The 22,998-nt window shown below is 46.8% G+C and overlaps 1 protein-coding gene across 2 annotated transcripts; it reads left to right on the top strand.

The window, feature by feature from the left end:
* The first annotated feature begins 7,405 nt into the window (after positions 1-7,405).
* Positions 7,406-17,208, top strand: LOC119166747 (BPTI/Kunitz domain-containing protein). 2 transcript variants are annotated; one of them, XM_037418075.2, is made up of 5 exons: positions 7,407-7,557; positions 12,997-13,071; positions 14,846-14,900; positions 15,377-15,574; positions 16,423-17,208. In XM_037418075.2, the coding sequence occupies exons 2-5, from the start codon at positions 13,015-13,017 to the stop codon at positions 16,623-16,625; spliced, it is 513 nt and encodes a 170-aa protein (XP_037273972.1). In that variant the 5' UTR covers positions 7,407-7,557; positions 12,997-13,014; the 3' UTR covers positions 16,626-17,208. The 2 variants fall into 2 exon arrangements, with proteins under 2 accessions (XP_075723455.1, XP_037273972.1); XM_075867340.1 differs by lacking the exon at positions 12,997-13,071 and having other exon boundaries at positions 7,406-7,557.
* Positions 17,209-22,998: the final 5,790 nt, after the last annotated feature.

Below are 22,998 nucleotides of genomic sequence, written 5' to 3'. Positions count from 1 at the left end.
CAGGATTTGCAACTGAGAATGGAATACCAAGTAGATGGAGAGGACTTCTCTTGAGAGGATTGCACGCAAGACATGGGTTGGAAGGAAGCCGAAACGAGACGCTCAAGGAATAAGCAAGCCGCGGTTAACGTTCCTGCTGCCAAGGGTTCGACCAAGGCTGGCGTTGCGGGAGACGCTCGAGCCAGTCGTAGTAGGTATGATACCAAGCATACAATCGTGTGAGCTGGACGCATGCCGCCACTACCCAAGGACTTCAGCAAAATTGTGCTACGACCACGTGGAGGATTAAATATCTCGAGACCTGGTACTGGAGCCGTGGCAGACGCGATAGTACTAGCGGCCGGCATCAAAGAGGAGGAGGCCATGCAGGACATCATCTGTTCCAACTTGCAGCAGAACATTATGGTGGCAAGCACTCCGGACCAAGACAGAGCTTCAAGATACCTCAAGGTCAAGCAAATTGACATTGGAGGCAAAGGTTTCGAGGTTAGCGCGTACGCCACGGCACCCCACGATACTTGTAAAGGAGTGATTCGCGGGTTCCCCGTAAGCGATACTAAGGACATTTTGGCCCGAAAGATTGTGAACGCGAACAACCCGCTCACGCTGCAGGCCAAGAGAATCAAGGACACCAGGACAATCATCATAGCGTTCGAAGGACACAAGGTGCCCAGATTCGTGAGATATGGACATTCACTTTTGCAGTGCTCCCTTTACCGCAAGAACATCAATATTTTTTACGTCTGTGGAAAGCTGGGACATCGGTCTGACGTCTGTCTGAACCCAGCTGAAACCATCTGCAGAGGCTGCGAGATCAAGAACCCAGATAGCCTGCACCAGTGCAATCCAAGATGCAGGCTGTGCGACATTCACCATCCCATGGCAGACAAGGAGTGCAAAAACAGGTTCTTAGTGCCATACGTCGTCAGACGCAGACGTTGGGAAAGATCGCGAGCAGCCGCAGAAGCCCGGGATGCATCAATCACATCGAGTCCAGACATCAACGACAAGCAGCTTACTCCAGCCTACGGGACCCAGAGCATCCAGACTACACAAGAACAGGAAAGGCGGCCCCACTCCAGGTGGAGGTCGCGTTCCAGAAGAGGTTCTAGACCCAAGGCCCGCTCCCAATCACGGGGGCGCTCGAGCTCTCAAGGTCACCATCAGGGTGGGGATCAGCCAGGTCGGCACCCGAATGGCCAGCTGCCTGGCGTTCAGTTCGAGATATCGGCTTCACACCCAGGGAGGTCGCCTGCGGTTACATTGAAAGGCAGCTGGGCTGAGCGAGTGCGCAACGGCACGGCAGAGGTGATGACAGGTAAGCTGCCAGAGCATGATAGAATTGCACAGCTAGAGCAAGAAAACGCGAGACTTACAAAATCGAATGAGAGGTTATCAGCTGAGTTAAAGGAAATAAAAATTCTTCTCACTAAGCTAACCAGCGCGCAGTCTTCACAGCCAATGCCTCAGCCAGTTGATGTCCCTGTGGCTGAAAACGTGGGGGACTCGAGAACCACAAAAAAGAGGGCAGTCATGGTAGAACACGTGGAAGCCAACCAAACGACCATGTCAGATATGAAAGAGGTCTTTGACACGCTCAGCAAAGTAGTAGATAATTTTAGCGAGCAGATGGGCAGGCTACAATCAAGCGTGGCGGCACTGGAAGAGCATATGACTGCGCATTACAAAGGTCGAAGCATATCTGCACAACACAGCAAGGCCTCCTCATGCACCAAACTCACCCCTTCGGCCACCAATACTAGTGGTACCAAACCTGTCGACAGGTGCAGCATCAGGCTCTGGCCGCCCATGTAATAACCATGATGGCAGCGCTACGTGAAGCATTTCGTATCTGGCAATGGAACTGTAGAGGTTACCTTAAAAAGAAGGCAACCCTACAGCAGTATATCAGGAGCAGCCAAGAAAAGCCTCATATTATATTATTACAAGAGACCCTTTCACCACAAGCAACGTTGCGTGGATTCCGGCCTGTAATAGGGGATACTGAAGGGAGGGGAGTCTGCACCTTCGTATGCAACAAACTAACGCACGTAACCCACGACCTCAAGATAGAAGCAGGCCGGTTGGAACACGTTATGGTAGAGATCGTGCCAGGTACCAGCAAACGTCAGAGCATTTTCATTCTTAATATATACAGCAGTCCAAAGGAACAAAAGCAAGGGTTCAAGACGGTTCTAAAGAAAGCTGTTAATATCGCCGGGGAATGTCCACTCGTCATATCAGGTGATTTCAACACCCATCATCATACATGGGGTTACAAGTACAACACTGGGAAAGGAAATCGACTTTGGCAAAGTGCCAGTGAACTTGACCTCACCCTATTCACAGACCCCAGCCTCCCAACAAGGCTTGGTACATCTTGCTGCAGGGATTCTACCCCGGACCTTACATTTGTAAGGAACATCAAGAAGGCCCAGTGGATGAACCTTGCTGTAGACCTAGGGAGTGACCACTGCATTCTTGCCACTACCTTCTCTGTGGAGCGTAAAAAGCAGAGAGAATTTCACTTCACAGACTGGGATAAGTTCAGGAAGATAAGGATGGAAAGGGAACAAGATGGCCACAGACAAGGCTTGGAGCAGTGGGTCAAACAGATTAAAGATGACATCAAATCCGTCTCCTCCACCATTACCACAGATTTTCCGGTTGAAAGAATGGATAGCCGGCTCGCTCATCTTCTTGAGGCAAAGCAAGCACTACTGAACCGTTGGAAGGGTCAGCGCCTGAACCGAAGACTGAGGAAGAAGATAGCTGAGGTAAACAGATCAGTCGAGGAACAATGTCGCGCACTATCGAGGCAGCAATGGGACGAAATCTGCAACTCTGTCGATGGTCAGATGCGCAATGGCAAGACATGGAATATGTTAAAGCATCTCCTCAACGAAAACACCACCAAAACAAATCAAAAGCATGTTTTCGCTCGAATTTTGCATAAAGAGATAGGGTGCACTACAGAACAGCAAGTTCTGCAGCGGCTCGTGCATAAGTACCTCCCAATCAAAAGAGGATTGGCACCACTAAGTAGACAGTACCAGGGCAGGCCCAATCCAGATCTTGAGGGCGACTTTAACATCGAGGAGATCAGAAGAGCCTTGCATGATCTCAGAGGCAGGTCGGCCCCTGGCCCGGACGGTATATCAAACAAGGTCCTTCGTAACCTTGATGACGATTCAATTGAAACCCTGAAGGATATGATCAATGCAGCATAGAAAGAAGGCAGGGTGCCAGAGCAGTGGAAGCTGGCCAGCGCGATCCTCATTCCTAAGCCAGGTAAGCCCCCTAACTTGGACAACTTGAGGCCAATATCCTTGACATCATGTATCGGCAAGGTTGCAGAACATGCCATACTGCACAGGATAAACAAGTACTTGGAAGATAACGACATATATACACACAATATGGTTGGATTCAGGGCAGGGCTATCCACACAAGTTGCATTGGAGTTTATCAAACACCAGGTCATCGACAATGAAACCAGAGACGTGAGAGCCATTCTGTGCCTAGATCTAGAAAAAGCGTTTGACAACATCTACCACTCATTCATACTCGAAGCAATTTCCAAACTTGGTCTAAGGAAAGCCTTCTATGACTACGTATGGTCCTTTCTTACAGATCGCAAAGCCGTGATGAAGGTTGCAGATATCGAGACAGCAGCAATCGAACTAGAGGCAAGGGGCACGCCGCAAGGGGCAGTGATTTCACCAGTGCTGTTCAACATTGCCATGATTGGACTGTTAAAGAAATTACCGAGCATTGAAAGATTGAAGCACAGCCTCTACGCAGATGACACTACCATCTGGTGCACAGGTGGAAGCGAGGGGCAGATTTAGAGCGCTCTGCAAGAGGCGATTGACACCGTAGAAGAGTACTTCCTTCCGGGCTCAAGTGCTCCTCGAGTAAGTCAGAACTTTTACTGTATCGGACTGCACGCCGGGGACCGAAGCCCAGGGGATAGAAGCCGTTAAACCAGATAGACATCCACCTCCGTACAAATCAGTCGACCCTCTGGATGCCATCCAGAGGGTCGACTCCATCAAAGCCCTGGGCATGCTGATAGAGTCTACCGGCGCCAACAGCAAATCTATAGCCAAGTTAACTTGGAAAACAGACAGTGCGGTGCACCTCATACGCAGAGTGGCCAACAAAAGAAATGGGATCAAGGAAGACAACCTCATCAGGTTGATGCATGCGTTTGTTCTAAGTTGCTTCACGTACGAGGCAGCAATGCACAACTGGTCAAGAGCAGAGTCCGAGACACTGAATGTGCTCCTCAGGAAAGTTATCAAGAAGGTCCTGGGCCTACCCATACATACCAGCACCGAGCGTCTGCTTGAGCTTGGCATACACAACACGCTCGAAGAAATAGCAGAAGCCCAAGAGAGAGCACAGTTTGCAAGGTTATCTACCACAAGGTCGGGGCGAATGATCCTGCAGGAGCTGGGCCAACACCCAATAACAATCAGACGCAATTACAATGATATCCCTGACAACATCAGGGAGACTATCACGGTATCTCCTATACCGAGAAACATGCATCCAGAACACAACGTCGGAAGAAGAGTAGCGAGGGCCAGGACTATACTTCGTCAAGTCTCAAACGAGGAACGAGGGGTCGTATTTGTTGACGCGGCTTTCTACGCCTATGGGAAAGCGTTTGTGGCAGTGGTGGTCGATGGGGCTGGCCATGTCGTCAACTCAGCGACAGTCAGGACGAAAGACCCAATCATTGCGGAACAGGTGGCTATCGCCTTAGCACTCAAGATGAATAACATTGAAGTCGTCTACAGTGATTCCATGGCAGCACTACGGGCGTTCGCCAAGGGGACGGTCTCTGAACAAACGCTGTGAATACTGCAAGGCAAGAACATAACGCATCATCTTCTGAGTTGGTTCCCAGCTCACCTTGGGCAAATCAACGATTCCCCTCCCAATCTCAACGAAGCAGCACACGAGGCGGCGCGAGAACTCTCCAACCGCACCTCCCCGGGGATGCGTTCTACCGGTGAAGGGGATAACCGGGAAATTCTTACAACATATAACGAGCTCACTAAACATTTCTACCTGTCTAGAAGAATTTTCCATCCACCTCACAAAAATCTAACCCGGCCCCAAGCACTTACATTATGGTTTTCGCAAACGCGGATGTACCCTACTTTGAAAATGTTACACATCATGTACCCTGACCTATACCCAAGTAATCTTTGTCCACATTGTGGGGAAATAGCTTCATTAGAACACATGCTCTGGCAGTGCACCGAATTCGCTCATTTATCGAACATCACCTTTGCCAGATGAGAGGCGGATATCCGCAGCTCGTCCTTGGCAGATCAGCTCTGGGCTGTCCACCAAGCCCGCAAGGCGGCTGAGGAGCTTGGCATCTCAGTCCCCACGTGGGAGCTCCCCGCAACACAGTGATCTGTGTTTTGGAGGACCAAATAAAAGTTTATCCAATCCAATCCAATCCAATGCCGCACTGCTAAAGAAAGAGAAAAAAACAAGCAAATAGACTAACAAACAAAAGGAAGAAAGAAAGAAAGAAAGAAAGAAAGAAAGAAAGAAAGAAAGAAAGAAAGAAAGAAAGAAAGAAAGAAAGAAAGAAAGAAAGAAAGAAAGAAAGGGTCAGGCACGCACACGGCAAGGTTCACTCCCCGCCATTTTCGCGTTAGGGTAAATGCTGATTAAAGAAAGGACAAACTGGCCTCTGTTTTAATTTTAATGACCGGCTCCGTGAACACGCTTGTAACGTCAGAAATGGTTGCGATGATCTTTCGGCACTACATTGCAGCATGTGTGGTTGCAGACCACTTTCCCTTAGTACCGTGATTGTTGACAAGAACAGAAATAACGACAAGGGGGATTATCGAAGCAGAGAGGATTTGTAGAATATGGCTGAACTGCGTCAGCACGCCCTCCCTCGGTTTGAGTGAAAAAAGATTTTGTCCGTCCTGAGATCGTAAGGTTTACGCGCACGGCAATTGTGTGTTTTTTTATTCTCTTTTGTTAGTTTGTCACATTTCGTGAGCATGTCTATGCACGCTCTTCGAGATAAAGTTTTCTTGGAAGTAAGCGCTCTGCCTTGTCCCTTCTCTTGTCCTCTGTCTCACATATATTCCGTGCTACGTCATCAGTTACGTCTTGCCAACACGCCCACCATCATACTCTAGTCAAAAAAGTCACAGTTTCTTTAGAAAACTCACCACTCAGTCGTCTTCATTTATCGTGTATATTTAGGTGCTTTGCGCTGAGCGCTCCTCGGTAATGTATGCTAGCACATGTTTCTTACGACAACTAAGCTATTATTTTAAAAATCATTAGGGCAAATTGTTATGTATATGAATTGCGCATTGAATCGTTAGCTAGATATAAGTTATAGTTATTAGGTGGCATCCTCTGAAATTCACGTGGAATCGAGCTCGTACCACCGGATTTGATATGTGCCAGAAGTCTAGATTAATGTACGAATACTGACAAAACTATTGTTTGATTTCGCCACATTGTTCTTTCAACACGTTGAACAATTATTTCAGCTCACGCTGCACGCTCAAAGTGAGTGTGATCCAATTTGCCAGTAACGCAGTCTGATACAACCTTTCGAACAGTATTATTAGTCCGAAAGCGAGTTTTCGTTTGGGTCCACTTATTTCTACGCAAAAAAAAAAAAACCGCCATGGTTCCCTGGTGAACTACATAATGTCGATATACAAGACACGAAAATCGGGGAACCCTTAAGCTTCGCTTCAAGCTAGACCATGACAATGACGTTGGCGATGATGATAGTGATTGGATGCTGTACCTTTTCTAACAGGCTGGTATGGTGACACCATAGCATATACATATTTAAAAGAAAATCAACACCATCCCACTGGACAAACTCAGCACCGGAAGGATTATCATAAGTGCTTAAGGCTTACGTACAACTCACTCGGCTAAAGCGCCACCTTGTAAGCCTTTTTAGCATGTTATGGGGTAAAAACGTACGAGCAAGAGTTTCCAGGTTCCTTGAAAATCGAAGAAAAACGCAATGCTGTTGTGATCGAGCGCGTCATAAAAGCACAGTATGTTTCGTTTTTTTGGTCATTTCGAACAATAAGCAGGCGTTCAAGACGGTTCCATTCAACTTGCAAAGAAAACGACTCTGGACGTCAGCGGCCGCCAGAATGAGACACAAAAAAAATAAAAAAAGACGTCGGCCAGGTTAAGATCTCACAATGCGTAAGAAGCCTGCACGCCGACCTTGGAAATAAGACAGGTGCTACAGATAAAGACAGGTGCTGACAGGCAGCATCCTCGGGAAAAACAAACTCCGTCGGTTGCTCACGCTGGACGAAAAAAATAGATAGAATAATAAAACTATATAAGTCCCTATGCCTTTGTTTTTTTGCGCGAGCAATGACGGTGAGCGCGGTCGGGTCTCCTTGTTTGGAAATTGACCACAACTGGACAGGAGAGTGAGCCAATCATGTGACACAATGTGAGCTACGAGACGTTCGCGCTATTCTCGACTTGTGCCTACGCGGATTTCGAGCCCAATTGCGCGTAAGTTTGCTCGTTTTGTCGCTCCTCTGTAAACGTTGTCTGAAATAATATTTCGTGTAAATATTTTGGACAACAGAATCTCTTTACACGCCGTGACTGATTGCAAAGATGATTTATCACCTTTTCTCGCATATGTGTTGCTTCGAACAAGCCATAATGTCCAACCTGTTGACGTCAACTGCAGCATTGAACTGTATTCTTACAATTTATATCACGGACGTTTTGTTAACAATGAAAAAAAAATTCACTGAAGTCACTGACAAATCACTCTCACTTGCAAAGCATACAAAGGGGGCTACCATGGTTCATTTATATGAAACCACTATGTCCATATATCTGAGTACTTCGCATGAAGCAGCCTCGCCGTATTTTATCAATATGCCACCTTTCCTAATAGATGACACTGATTATCTTGAGGTGGGCGACTCAGTTTTTTTATTACTCTGCCAAAAATACGGCACTTTTGTTTAATTTTTTGCAATATAATTACACTAAAATGAGACAATAATAGAACGAACGTCGGTGAAATAAACTATTAAGTAGAACGAACTTTTTAATATCCCCCTCTGAAACACCATCGGAAACGATGCAAGGGCATTTCTGTTTTACGCCATTCGTGCAGAGCGCATTTGATTTGTACAAACGTATTTTGCAATACCATCCAATTTTCCTCATGTCACATCGATGAGAAATTGTCTGAAATGCTGGGCTCAGACAGCGCTTTGAATATTGAGTTGTTATGTCCCTTCTGATACGCATGGAGACATGCACCCCCCTCTCCACGGAAGAAATTGTAGCGAGAGACCTACCCAAGGAAAAAGAGGAGAAGGAACAAATAACTCTTGTACAGAAGCCCCATCACATAAGTTAGGAATATAAGTAAATGTACCAGCACTTTTACCACTTGGCGGCACTTAATTGGCTTACTACCACATGAATATATGCTTCACTGTGTTTGACTACATCAATGCAACCAAAAGATTACCGTGCCAGTGAACCCTATCCTTTTCAGACCTTTAGTTTATAATTCGTAGCTATGTCCGTCAGGAACAAGAGATGGTTTGGCCGCTTGCTCAGCAACCATTTGTGTTTATTGGCAGTTTTATCTCTAAACTAGTCTTTCAGATTTGCTTTAATTTATATTTTAAATTCATTTAAGTATCATGCCGCCCGGTTCTTGGTCCATCCCCCTATGTGGGTGAGCGCCATTTATCTGAGGTCACCAGCATCAGCAGCCAGAATTTCAGCAAAAGCAGCATTGCTGTACTTGGAAAAAGTGAAGTTCTTCGCTTTGCAGCAGAGTGCTGCGCCATATAGAAGGTTTGTGAGAGCTTGACCTGCAGGGCTCAATTCATGAGCAGTTGCGTGCTAAGTGCGCAAGTGCAGCAAAAAATACTGCATTCACCATCATCATCATCACCATCATCAGCATCAGCATCATCAGCATCATCAGCCTGACTACGTCCACTGCATGACAAAGGCCTCTCCCTTGTTCCACCAGACAACTTGGTCCTGTGCTTGCAGCTGCCAATTTAGACCCGCACACCTCTTTGCCAAGTTCAGGTTCCAATGGCGGCCTGTCCGGATCCAGAGATTCTTAGCACCCCCTGCATTCTTCAAAACATGCTAAACAAGAGAAATGTTCCCATTCGCATAAGCCGCACTGCAAATAACAGGGCTCAAAGTTAATTTCAACGGCTACCGTTTTATCTTGCTCCTGGGACAAGTCACAACATGGCTATTTCACTTGAGCCTATTTTACCTTTAGCTTACCTCTTCCTCGAGTCTCTTGAAGTGTGTTAAAATGTAGTTTCATTCTAGAGGCTATGCCATAATGTTTTCCTTGCAACGGAGTGATGTTTATTGTGGTACATACATGTGCCATAGTGTATGTGCCCTATTACTGGAATGTTATGAAACCTTTGTTTTTAGCAGCGAATCTCCTTATAGCGGCACCCGTTCGTCCCTCGCAGTCGTAGTCGTAGTGTGTAACCAGTGTTACATTTTGACTTCCAAGGTGGTGCCGGTGGGAGATTTTTCTTGTGCGTTGTTGAACAATAAAAAAAGATTCTCAGCGTGCGCGTTAACTAAAAGCCGAATTCTCCTGTCTCTCATTCCCCCTTAGCAGCCATTGGCATGTACATTGAACACTATCTGACAAGAAAGGGTTGCTACGTTATACTCGCTGGGCATAACCTCCTTGATTTTAGAAAGGTTTAGCGAGCGTTGGGCCGCAGTGCCATGAATACAGTGAACTAGTATATACCATGAACTCGAGGTGGTTAAAGGTGGGAAGTGGACCCGAAGCGCAAGCCGTAAGAAAGTGTGCGTGTGCCACCTCTCGTTTAGTCCTTGGAATGTCCACTGAATGGCGGTGCTTCTATATGGGGATTATATGATCAAAAGATGCGAGATAGTGGTACTTGGAATGTTGAATAGATGGACGAACGGACACACAAACAGATGTATGGATGGACGCATGAACGGACGCCGGGGCGGATGCATGGACGAACGCAGGGACAGAAGCACGAACATACGCACGCACGGACGGGCGGATGGACGCAGGGACTGTCACACAGATGGACGCATGGACGGACGGAAGCAAGAACGAATGGACGGACGAATGCTTCGCCCCACTCATCATCATTCACTTCGTGGACATGCTGCCAATTTTTTGTACATAGCGTAAATAAACTTTTTCTAAACACATACAAAGAAGCTACAAGCAGTTATTTCCCTCCATTGAACGTGTGTCTCATGTTCCCTAGCGGAAAATATAGGTATTTTCCTTTGTCAGTTCATCGTAATCTATAATTGCATTGCAGAAAAACGAAACAGATATTGTTCGAAATAAAATAAAAACATGTGTAGGTGAAACTGCTAAGCAATGAGACAGGTACAGGAGCTCTGGTCACTTAGCAGGTGACGAGTCACCCTGATGTACTGCATGACACGGGTTCTACCCATAGCCATGACATTTATTTATTCATGAAGTGGGGCAGGGGCTTGAGGGAAGGTGCGACAGACGTAGAGAAAGAGAAGAAGGAAGCAGGATTTGGAGCTAACCGTTGATTCAGTAAAGACGTGTCCAGCTCTACGATCATGGTTCCTTGCTTTTAATATTTGGTGCTGAATTCCGGGAGTGGTCATTCCGCGACAACAACGTCGTTAGCCGAACGTCCTTGGAAGGAGCGTGAGACTGTCAGGACCAGCGTCTCACGGAACAAAAAGTTCCTGACAGGACTAATGTGAGACTCAGACACCGAAGCACGCGAGGTGAACAGGCCAGTCACTGTTTTGATCATCAGAGAAGCTCAGCTCTGCCAATTGCACAAGTACATCGTCAAAGTAACTGAAGACGAGGCAGTTGACCAGGAACTCGAGGATGCTGCACGCTACCGTGAAAAGATCATGTGTAATCCCTGAAGGGCAGTCTTTCCTCACTGAGCGCAGATTGTTTCTTCGCCTACGTGGCACGTGCTATTCGCCTCTTGATTACGTCAGAGATGCCAGCAGAAGCTATGAGCAACCTGGTTTCTGTAAAAACGCCGACGCTTATGACAGCACTTTCGATAACAAAGAAAAGGACACAAGATGCTCTGAAGGCTCAATTCACTGCAGGCCCTTCTCGGGCCCATGCAGGAGTGGGTTGGAAAAAAAAAAAGAAAACATATATACATAGCAATGCCATCTATACAGAGCAATAAGTATTAGCACATGCAAACGACAAGAAATATCAACATTATGCAGTAAACAAGGTACATACAAACAGCAAACAGAATTATAATAACTGTGCATGTTGAAGGGGTAGCTTATGGAATACTAATGACACCAATTATTTTACCATTTTAAATCTAAATTCTGAACGCTGCTAATGCCTTCATCGACAGTTGAGCCGTTTACAACATCAGCAGGCTGTGCATTCCAATGGGAAATCGTGTGTGGAAATAAAGAATATTTGAAAGTGTTATTATGACAGGGTTTTTGGCGTATGGTTTCATTATGATTCAACCGAGCTGAATGTCTGAATGGCTTACGAATGTATGTCGCTTGGGGTACTCGACAAGATCCCCAATACGAGAGGAAATGATAGAACTTCCGCCTGCTTAAGTTTAGGTGCGTGGTAAAAAGAGCCCAGTAGGGCAAAATCAGTCGGAGTAAGCTTTACGAAGAGGCTCGTAATCACATCTTCGTTTGGGCTCCCAAAACTGCGTAATTACATTTTCAGTAAGTGATCGCTAATTCTAGACCAATGAATTTGGTCAACCGGGGCATATTCGGACATATTCTCGGGCACGGGCAAGTTGATTATTGTTGAACGGCACCGAAATCTCGTCGATTCGGTCACGTTTGGCCGCGGTAGCCTGATTCGGACGATCCTCAAAGCGCGCTGGGCATGCAGCGCCACAGGTGTGCCGCGCAAAGGCGCAAAGATGGTGTTGGCGAGCGACAGAATCATCCACGCGCTTTCGGAGAGGCATATTCGCGCCATCCAAATGATCCCAACAATCGATTTGTGGGTGACAAAGCCTTCGGCAACTGTGACAGCGGCTGTGACGATTAGTCGGTGACCAAGCCTTCAGCGGCTTTGACAGCGGCTGTGACAAGCCTTCAGCGGCTGTGAATTCAATGTGCGCACTTCTTGGGTGGTATTTATGCCCACGTCGATAGTGACTGGGTTAAAATCTTCGACAAGCTGTGGTCTCGTTTTCGCCGCTCGCTTTCAGTATGCGAATTCGCCATCCACGATTATGCGCTGTCGAGCTATAGGTTCATTCACCAGCAGGTGCGTTGCTCAGCAGTTTTGTTTAGAGTCTGAACACAGGTGACACAAGTTCCTTCACAACCGCGAGCCATTGTAGATGAATTAGTGTACAACACAATTACTTAATGTTCTCTCAATATTTTCAATAGTTTGGCATTCCGTTGATTCGGACATTCTTTCCGGTACCTTGTAATACGAAATAACAAGTTTTGACGGTATTTATATTAGAGAGGGGAGGGGGGAATCTAGATATCACTGTTTCTATTCTTCTTTTTGCATGAACTGTCTGAAAGTCCATGGGTTGCCTCGACTTTCACAGACTTTTACTCATTCTCTAATCAAACACAGCCACATCTAACAATCACGGGACACGTGACAAGGTGTACGAGAATACTCGTTCCAGTCCTGCAAAAGGCGAATATGTGCTATTGGGTAGGTTTTGTAGCAGACATACGATCGGCATCAAAAAGTGAGGTCGAAAAAATAGCTCAGTGTGTAATAGACAAATTAGGCGAACAAAATGGAAGCAGGTAAAGCTATCGCAAAGGTAACATCTCCGCTTTTGTTTTGCGCAAAGCAATGACATCCGAGTTTACCCATTGTAAGGGCTGCGCATGCATCTTTCGAGTTTTCCGCTTCGCGTATTGTTACTTTGGTACATTCGGTTCTTCCAGCCGTCGCCGAGGCTTTTAATGTCTGCTACAGCTGGTCAACGCCCGCAAAAAACAACCCCACCAAGAGGCAGCATCGTGAGTCAAGCTCATCTAGAACACACGTTTTTGTGTATTGTTAATTATGAGCTAAAGGAATTTGTTATGTTAATGCCCGTTCAGATGCAGATGTTTGATCGGGGATCTTCCTTACGTGTTATCTATAGTGTATGCATGTGTTCAGACTATTTTCTCAATTACAAAAGCTACGTTACTCGAGTGCGCGATTCGGCGAAACTCGAGAGCTAACATGTCATTTCAGTTCGACTGCGAAGGGATGTCGAATTGAAAGAAAATTTTTCAACATCAGTAATAGCATTTCATGTACCCAACAATCGATGTTTGATAGAAGCACCATAACTATCTGAAGCATTAAAACACTATAAAAAACACTATAGCCATCTGAAGTTAGAGACCACTAAGTCTCACAAAACATTGCATTTCCCTGAAGTCTTAAACCACCTTCACCAGAATTGCACAGTGCGTACAACTAGCACGTTTTAAAAGAGGTCGGAAATCTCATATCTATAGGCTAACTGCAGGGGCAGCTAGAAAATTCAGTCTTTTAGTCTTGCTTGGTGTGGTGTGTAAACTTTTTGACGCTACTGTTCATTTTGACCATAGGTGGTTCCTTAAAGGGGACCCCAAAACAAAAGGCTATTTTTCGTTCCTCGTAAATTACCCTTCCATAATATTTTGGTCACCACTCACGTCACATGAAAGCGGTTGCTTAGGGAGAGTTCATGCAAGAAAAGACATGCGGGTGGTGGCACCACTTCGAGATCTCACCATCAACTGACCGCGAAGTCACAGATTTCGAAAGCGTTCACTAAAGTCTTTATTGCTTATTTTTGAAAGTCAGTGTGTCCCTTGTACATTAGCTTAAGGTTGCTAGAAGGCGAAAGTCATGTTTTCTTTCTTCTCAGGCGATTGTATCTATAATTTTGCATTGTATTATCAGTGTATTCATTGCATACTCAGTCTCTGTACTGAATATCTTGATATGGCCTCATTTTGCACTAGCTGAGGTATCGGAAGCGTTTCAAGCGTTCTGCCCTTGATGTACCTCCAGGATCGCCCCAAATATGACCGAACGATGCCACGTGACGACGATGTGATATGACTTCATGCGGCATCACGTGATGAGCTGTCATGACGACGCTTAAGGGTGACGTCATCGTACGATGATTTTTCGCGCCGCTCTTGTTGGCGCCACCAGTGGCGCTTACACTTGTTACGTTAGACACCCAGAGCTTTTGCCTTAACAAGAACTGATTGGTAAAACTAAGGTGAATTGCGCTCTAAAGAAGTCAGTCACTTGCGAGTATTTGCTAAAACCTCCCGAGCTTATCCCGCCAAAATACGATTTAGAACAACAGGTCAATGGAGGAAAAAATTTATTCGGATGACACTAATCTCAAAAATAAAACCATGGCTTCATTCTCGTCTAATATTCACCACATGGGATGGCGACATTGACAATTAGCAAAAGCAGTCAACGCGTTATCTACCAGTATAAATTCATTTTTTCGGGGCGTGTGCCCATAAAAGCAACGACTGTTAGTGTTCTCTTATGCAGTGACTCATCCTCGATATATATGGCACAAGACAATTCAAGGGGCTCTTAGAGAATACAGCCTATGACCCAGGTTTCGACCATGATCGACAACACAGCAGTACCTATAGCAACCAAGAAGCCGCATCCATTAAGTGCCGAAATGGCCTAATTTCTGTGCTGATTAACATTGAACAGTCACTTCTTTCATACTTCTACGTACACCAACCTAAAGAATACCTACGTCTTTCATTTCAGAGAAGGATGCAGTGGTTTCTCTGTCTGGCAACGGTTTTTCTTGCCTTTATACATGGTAAGAACTACGACTTGAAAGTATGATCGAACAAAACTTTTCGTGCTCCTCAACTTCAGTTCCACGAAAGAAGGGAAATTCATCGACGGGCTCATATCTCTCCTAGACATAGCGTAGCTAACAAGCACTGAGCCAAGAAAAGTAGAACGGAGATGATTTCTTGCGTTTTAATGGCAGAGCATTGATTATTGCCCAAGTTGAAATCAGCTAATGGCAATAAAATACAACCCTTTCCAGCGGTGCGATACGAACCTACAACATCAAAATTACGGCTCCGAAGTGATATTCAGTTACAGCTTCAGCTACAGAACATCCCAAGTTAATTGCATTATTATGGTCTTTAGTTAACTTATCTATACACCACACTTCCCCTGACTCGTAGATGTAAAACTTTGCAAATGCAACGACCGTACGTATGAAGCGAACTTTACAAGCACATGCAGAAACTTGTCGCCAAGTAAACAAAACATCCGCAGGAGCTGCAAGCTACGACGATGATCCCACTTACATGCAATGCACAGAATGGCCCGACAGAGGGCCGTGCAACGGAACCCTGTACCGGTATTACTACAACTTCAGAAGGGGGCTGTGCCGCCTCTTTATCTACGGTGGATGTCAAGGCAACGACAACAATTTCAGAAGTCGCAACGAATGCATGCGCCAATGTGCAGGAGGTGAGGTTTGTGTGTGGGGGGGGGGGGGCGTGTGTGTTGGGGCGCGAGTGTGGGGGCGCGAGTGTGGGGGCGCGTGTGTGTGCGTGTGTGGACGCGTGTGTGGGCGCGTGTGTGGGCGCGTGTGTGGGCGCGTGTGTGTGCGTGTGTGGACGTGTGTGTGGGCGCGTGTGAACGCGTGTGTGGGCGCGTGTGTGTGCGTGTGCGTGTGTGGACGCGTGCGTGTATGTGTGTGTGCATGTGCGTGTGCGTGTGGGCGCGTGTGCGCGCGTGTGCGTGTGTGTGAAAATCCTATTCCTATTATGTTCTTTCTGAAAGGCTGTTTTATTTCGTGCCTCCACATTCTAAAATGATCCAGCTTGACTTCTTACCGTTGCTTACCTGGCCCAATACATGATCTTTCTTCAATTCTACGATTACCATCCCTTCTCTTAAGCATGTATTTTGGTGACGAAACAATGGTTTTGATTTAAATACAGCGCTATATGTCTCCAGTGTCAGTACTGCCATATTTATCACTTTTTCGTTAACACGTTTGGGTATAAATGAGCCACGTGAGAGACCAGGGTCGAGGATGTCTTGGGATGAATCTTCGAGAAGTGCACCAAGATGGTGGGATTGTGAGTGGAGCGCAAACTTTCGTCGTAATGGTCACCTATTCAGTATACAACTGAATTTTGTCATAATGGTTCCCCGTTCAGAATACAACTGACTTTGACCAACTAGCCGAAGTATCCACTCTTTTGCAATAGAACTGACATTAGTCGTAATGGTTACCTGTAAAGTATAAAACTGACTTTCCTCGTTGCGGTTACCTGCTTAGCATACAACTGGCTTTCCTTTCTTCCCAGTGATCACCGCAAGAGTGTGCCGACTCAGGCCCGGTCCTGGACCATGTCATTCCAGGGTGATCCGCTACTACTACCAAGCAAAGACGCATTCGTGCCGACCTTTCGTGTACTCCGGTTGTGGCGGGAACCGCAACAACTTCCGTTCCAGCGACGAGTGTAGAATGCAGTGCTTCGGCAAAGAAGCGCACGAAAAGGGACGGTAATTAAGGGCGAGATGCAAGAAAAGACCGGGAGGTTAACTAGACGCGCGTCCGGTTTGCCACCCTACACTGGGGAAAGGCATAAAAGAGGGGAAATACACAGAAAAAGAGAGTGAAGAAATATACACAGAATCGCGAGCCCACTTGGGGGAGAAGATGGAATCTACAGACGGTCACTCAGATTTGCCAAGTTCAAGATCTTCAGCAGTTCTTTAGTATGCGCCATAATCAAGGAGTATTAAAGAGAGTTAGCTGAAGCGGAATTTATTCCTCAATATTGAAGCCGCACCAAACATGGAGGTCGCTACGAGCCGACTTAAGCCTTAGCATTTAATTATGAAACGGGAGCATTTTCGGGCCACACCCTACCAATTCATTGCCGGCAATTGTTTGCGCACAGACACTGCTCAATTTGTTCATGACATAGTGTGGTTAGTGGGGCTACCGACAGTTAGTGCCACTGAGCGCCAGTAAAATGGTTAGTCAGAGATCAATGAAAGTGTATAATATGGGTTGATCAGTGTCTGAAATAATCTCCACCAAGAGTGCATAAAACGTGTATGATTAATAAAGTCATGTCAGTGAAGTGAAAGTTCAATTGATCAAAAATGGTGCCATAGGTGAAACAATACAAGGATCCTAATGCCTTGCAATGATCTTTTGCAGGAAAGGCTCAATCAAAGTCTGCGTTTCTTGTTTGTTCAAGAAACCTCGAAGTCTTGCCAAGCTAACGTCAGGTTAGGTATTAAGCCAATATTTCAATTTAGTCACGAACAATGACCTCTTTTAGAATGAACCTACCATATACACTAACAGAGTGAAACAAGTTTTGTTCTAAGCAGTAACAGAACCTGAAAAGAGAACGTTTTATAGATAAAGTATGGGTAAGCTATAACTTTCATTTAGCCCCTATAAGGCGATGTAAGAATCCACCGAGATTTCGTTTTTAACTCTTCTTGCGCACAAGCCACCTTGAAGGAGCCCCGCAACACTTATTCAGCATGGTCAGAGGACGCTGCTATCGGTAGTCGAGGCTCATGAGAACAAGCCAGCGAATCATTATAGGTAGTGCGGCCCGTGGCTTTGAATTTACAATTTTCTAACTGCAGCTGAAAATCGTTTGCCTCATCTCTCAACAATTGATGTCGTAAACTCAAATGACCGTGATTATACCCAAAGTCCCTCAACCTTCGCTAATTTGAGCATCGTGAACTGCACAGTTACGGCGGCCGCCGTTGGAGGCCGCCACGTGCCGACTCGTGCACTGGCAGTCAGACTCGATGTGAACCACACGTTAAAGAGAGACAACCGATTGATTGATATGTGGGGTTCAACTTCCCAGAACCACCATATGGTTATAAAAGACGCCGTATTGGAGGGATTCGGAAATTTCGACCACTTGCGGTTCCTTAACACGCACCCAAATCTGAGCACACGGGCCTACAGCACTTTCGCCTCCATCGAAAATGCCGCAGCCGGCATCTGATCCAGCTACCTGCGGATCAGCAGCCGAGTACCTTAGCCACTAGAGATGAACATACAAGTGCTCAAGATCGTTATGCACGTTGACAAAGAGACGCATAATCTTGGAGCTTTGCCATTCCCCTCCCTGCGTAGCTTTCAGTGGGCTTATTGTTACGATAGGAGAGAGATACAAAGAGCTTAAGGCGCGCTACAATATCCCGTAACACCGCTTGTACTTGATGGATTCTGAGAATTTCGCAGTGGTCAAATCGTAAGACAATAAGCTCTTTTTACTTGACCATTGTATGGAAAAGTGTTGCAAGGCATTTTAAGGCGCTGAGCACCTACGTAATCAAGCCGCGAAAAGAATTATGTCACCGACAGCAGAATAACTGCAAGAACTACGGCAAAATAAAAGCCCTAATTTGTTGCGAAAGTGCCCAGAATACATGCAGTCAGGCAAACACAAAAGAAGTTCAGCCACGCAGCCAGGATGGTCATTACACATTCATTGGAGTTTGTGAGGAAAATTTCTGTGAACAGACGTTTTGATCCTGCTAGTTGGTAATGGTGCCGAAGTTAAGGGAAGGATGAAGCTTGAAGAATTGAAAAATTCGTGAACGTGTGGTGCTGCTAGACCCAGTGCTCGATAAGTGGAATTTTATTCAACGTTGCAAGTGCCTAAGTCAGTTACGGCCTTGAGTAAAATTCTACTTATCGAAGCATTGTTGCAACTGCCAAAAACCATTGCAGCAATGAATGTTGTTCAGAGTCGCAACATAGTAGGGAATTCCGCTTGAAGAAATGTTCGCTTCAGAGAAATTTGTCCTCGCGAATTTTGCGTGGGCTAGGATAGTCATCCGCCGCATAACTAAAGACTTTTCTCTGTTGTTGGTAGTGATTGGTAGGTAGCAAAATCTTTGCCGTAGACACAGGGTAAGAGATAGTGGCTTTGCCAAGAACAGACTGAGATGAAGAGAAGCCGGAACTGCTAACGAGAAAGTGCTTCACTACTGTGCTTTCTGAAGGCAGCAAACGCAATACTGCCACAGGGGCAACACTAAAAAAAAAGAAAAAGAATACGCCCTTGCTTCATTTACTTCAGTTGAATGGCAGAAAAAAAAACCAGGTCTGCATGGAACGCGCAGCAAAGTCACAGCCAAAGCATGAAGAGGGGCCTTTCAGAGCCTATTCTAAACGCTCTTTGGATACATGCTAGAAGCACACTTGCTGGATACCCCATACGCCATAAATAATCATGTCTGTGTAGTATATGTCGGCATTCACTATGCTATCCTTCGTCATTCTTTGAAAAAGCGTTGTATCCGCTAAACACTTTTTGTGCGATTGTTGTGCGAATTTTGTGTTGCATTCACTGGATGGCGACGAGTTCGTTGAAACCAAAATGACATTTTTCCGGTTTTAAAGTAAGGCCGGCCGAGCATATGGCTTAAAGTACGGTGAATAGACGGCTGAGATGTTCCTCGAATGATGCTGAGAATACAACAACATCTTCTAGATAGACCAAGCATGTTTGCCACTTCAGGCCCGATAGTACGGTGTCCATGAGACGCTGAAAAGTGGCTGGCGCCGAGCAGAACCCAAAAGGAAGCACCTTAAATTTGTAAAGGCCATCAGGCGTCACAAAGGCCGTTTTTTCCCGATCTCTCTCGTCGGCTTCTATCTGCCAGTAGGAGCTTCGAATGTCCATTGAAGAGAAATAGCGCGCATGACACAGCCGATCAAGTGAATTGTCTATGCGAGGCAGTGGATAGGCGTCTTTCTTCGTGACTTGGTTCAACTTACGATAATCAATACACAAGCGCAAGCTGCCGTCTTTTTTCTTGACCAAAACCACGGGGGACACCCAAGGACTTTTCTAAGGTTGTATGACGTCATCCACGAGCATCTTCTGTACTTGCTTCTGAATCTCCTCACGTTCTTTCTGAGCCACACGGTAGGGGTTCTGCCGAGTCGGTCGTGTGCTGTCTTCAGTAATGATGCGGTGCTTGGTCAATGGTGTCCGATGGACCTTTGACGTACGCGAAAAGCAGTCTTCGAATTGGTGTGTAAGTCCAAGCAGGCGCTTCCTATCATAGGGCGGTAGCGTGAAGCAGATGTCCACCGACAAAGTTGTCGAGGCAGGAGCAGTTGCGTCGTCTGGTTGCAAAGCAAAGCAATCCCCGGCTTGGTCTATATAGTCGAAGTAGGCAATTGCAGTACCCTTCTGGATTTGACAGCGCTCGTTGCTGAAGTTTGTGAGGAGCACTTCTGTCTGTCCACCAGTACAATGCCTTTCGCGATGGAAAAGCCTTGCGTGGGCAAAAGAGCGACTATGTGCTCCACTATCACATTTTTATAGGAAGCCCACCCACTGGACACAGACACAAGGCAGCAGGATCTCGGTGGGAGCGTCACATCGTCGGCTATTCGCAAACGGCCGCGTAGTTCGTCGCTGCTGTCGTCGGCATACCGATGTGCGCAAAACGTCACCATACGTTGAGGGATGTTGGTAATAGCGCCATGATCTCGAAGAAAATCGATGCCCGAAATGAGCCCTTTACAGCAGTCTGGCAACAGGACGAAAGTGGCCACGAAGCTAGAATCCCCAATGCGAAGTCGAGTGGTGCATTTACCCGTGGGAGTCATCAGCTGACCACCAGCACTCCTTATGTGTGGCCCTGTCCACGGTGTCTTGACTTTTCTAAGGCGGTCGGCGAGTTCTTGTCGCATGATTAAGAAGTCGATGCCAGTGTCGACCAGTGCTGTAACGTGATGTCCGTCAATGAAAACGCCAAGATCAGCACGTAAAACTTCACCGGCATTAGTATTCATCGTCGTATTCGTCGTGGTTGTCGTCATATCTTCTTGCGATGATAGGGGGAACTTTTCGGTGTCTCGACGATTGGCAACCTTGCCCCCTGAGGTCGCAGCAGTTAGTTTCCCCGGCGCGGGCTAGGCGAACGGCCTCTGGAGACGTCCGCGTAGCTCTGAGGGAAGTCACGGTGACGCGCAGGAGATGGAGATCGCCAGCAACGTGGTGTAGTTGCTTGGCCAGTCGACAGTTGATCGGGATCGTGTGCACGGCGGTCTTCAGAGCGGAAAGAAGAGGCACGAAAAAAGTTCCCGAATCTGGAATCGTTATGACGGCAATAGCGGACAATGTGACCTGGTTCTCTGCAGCGGAAGCAAATAGGTCGACGGTCGGCCATGCGCCAGAAGTCAGTTCAGCGAACTAGTGGTCGTCTCATGGAAGCCCGTTGCCACCAAGGTACGGCCGCGGGTGGTGGCTGGGAGGGTGTCTCCACAAATGACGGTGGAGGACGACGGACCGCATCAGCGTAGCTCGCTAGATGTGGCTCAGGACTTGGCGCGGGTGGTGTAATGGCTTGCTTCAACTCCTGGCTGACGATTTCGGCAACAGATGTGACGGGCGGTTTGGTAGGAGGGACGCAGAGGGCCCGAAGTTCCTCACGCAGTATTTCCCTAATCATTTGTCGCAGGGAACTTTCGCATACGGCAGTGTTCTGAGCTGCAGCACTTACCGCCGCGTGGTTCGGCAGGCGGTCAGAGTGTCGGTATCGTTGTTGCAGTGTGCGCTCGATGACAGTCGCCTCTCTTACGAATTCATCTACTGTTGTAGGTGGATTTCGAACGAGGCCCGCAAACACTGGTTCTTGGACACCCTGCATTGGGTGACGCATCTTCTTCACTTCGGGCATGTCAGGGTCAGCTCGTCGAAACAGACGGATCATACCCTCTGCGTACATGGCGGCTGTTTCGTTGGGTTTTTGTGCGCGAGCCTCAATCAGTTGCTGTGCGCGATCCCGTCGGTCCGTGTTGAAAAATATGGCGAGGATCTTTCGACGAAAATGTTCCCAAGATTGGAAAGTAGCCTCGTGGTTCTCGTACCACGTGCGAGCGCTATCTTTCAGGGCAAAATATTCACGGCCAAGTTTGTGCTCTTCGTTCCAGTGGTTAGATACAGCGACCCGTTCAAACTGTTCGAGCCAGCCCTCGACATCCTCGTACTCTTCCCGATGGAAAACTTCAGGAACGCGAGGATGTTCAAGAGTCACCTGGGAGGGAAGTGTGGTCTGCGATGTAAGGGTAGCCGTGGATGTGGTAGGAGCTGCCATAGAGGCGGAACAGGTACGGACTCCGGACTTAGGCCTAGTAGGCGCCGACTGAATCGGTGCACCGGAGTCGTGACGAGGGGCTGGGTCTCTGGACTAAGTGAACGGGTCCGAGCAAGACTGTCCTGCATCCGGTTGTAGGCTCCAGCACCTCCACCGGTGTCACGACGTCAAAACAGAGCTCTTGCCGCAGTGATTGAGACGCCAGAAGCAGGTCGACCTCTTTTAATTAGAATGCGCTAGCGAGTTCTTTTCGTCCATGACGTAGTCCTTCGTGGCTCATGCACAACTGCCATCGTCTTTCTTGAGCAAGCACGTGACAAATATTATGGTCCTTCAATACTTTTGGTTATATTAGCGCATTTCCTTTCTCGACATCAAACTTGTCTTAGGCAAGTTTGCGAACGAGTCCCAAGCACTGGCTTGACTCAGTGGTAGAATACTGGCCTGCACGCAGTGGACCTGGGTTGGAGTCTCACTTCAGTCAGTTACCACATGTCATTGGTGTCTTTTCTATGAGTTGTTTTTATTAGTTCATGTGATGGTGGTTACGGCCAACGGCGGCGGATAACTATTGCGCCGCGCGTGACCAATGTTGTGATTTCATAACAGCTCTTGCTGTAAAAATCAAACCAGGTGCATATTTCAAACTGATTTACTTCTATTCATTCTATTGCTAGGAAATAAATTTTCAATATATATATATTACTTACGCAAAAGAAGCAAAGCATTTTGGCAGCAGTTCCGTATACAAATCCTGTAACATGCGCTGATGA

This window comes from Rhipicephalus microplus, chromosome 6 (assembly GCF_043290135.1).
Source record: "Rhipicephalus microplus isolate Deutch F79 chromosome 6, USDA_Rmic, whole genome shotgun sequence".
Taxonomy (NCBI): Eukaryota; Metazoa; Arthropoda; class Arachnida; order Ixodida; family Ixodidae; genus Rhipicephalus; species Rhipicephalus microplus.
Note: the sequence above shows the minus strand (reverse complement) of the source record. Positions and strands in the feature narration are given on the sequence as shown.

Coding starts and splice junctions, on each gene's coding strand:
- LOC119166747 (XM_037418075.2), top strand. CDS start 13,015: ATGTCTGCTACAGCTGGTCAACGCCCGCAAAAAACAACCCCACCAAGA. Junction 13,072..14,845: donor CCCCACCAAGAGGCAGCATC/GTGAGTCAAGCT, acceptor CTTTCATTTCAG/AGAAGGATGCAGTGGTTTCT. Junction 14,901..15,376: donor TTTTCTTGCCTTTATACATG/GTAAGAACTACG, acceptor AAACATCCGCAG/GAGCTGCAAGCTACGACGAT.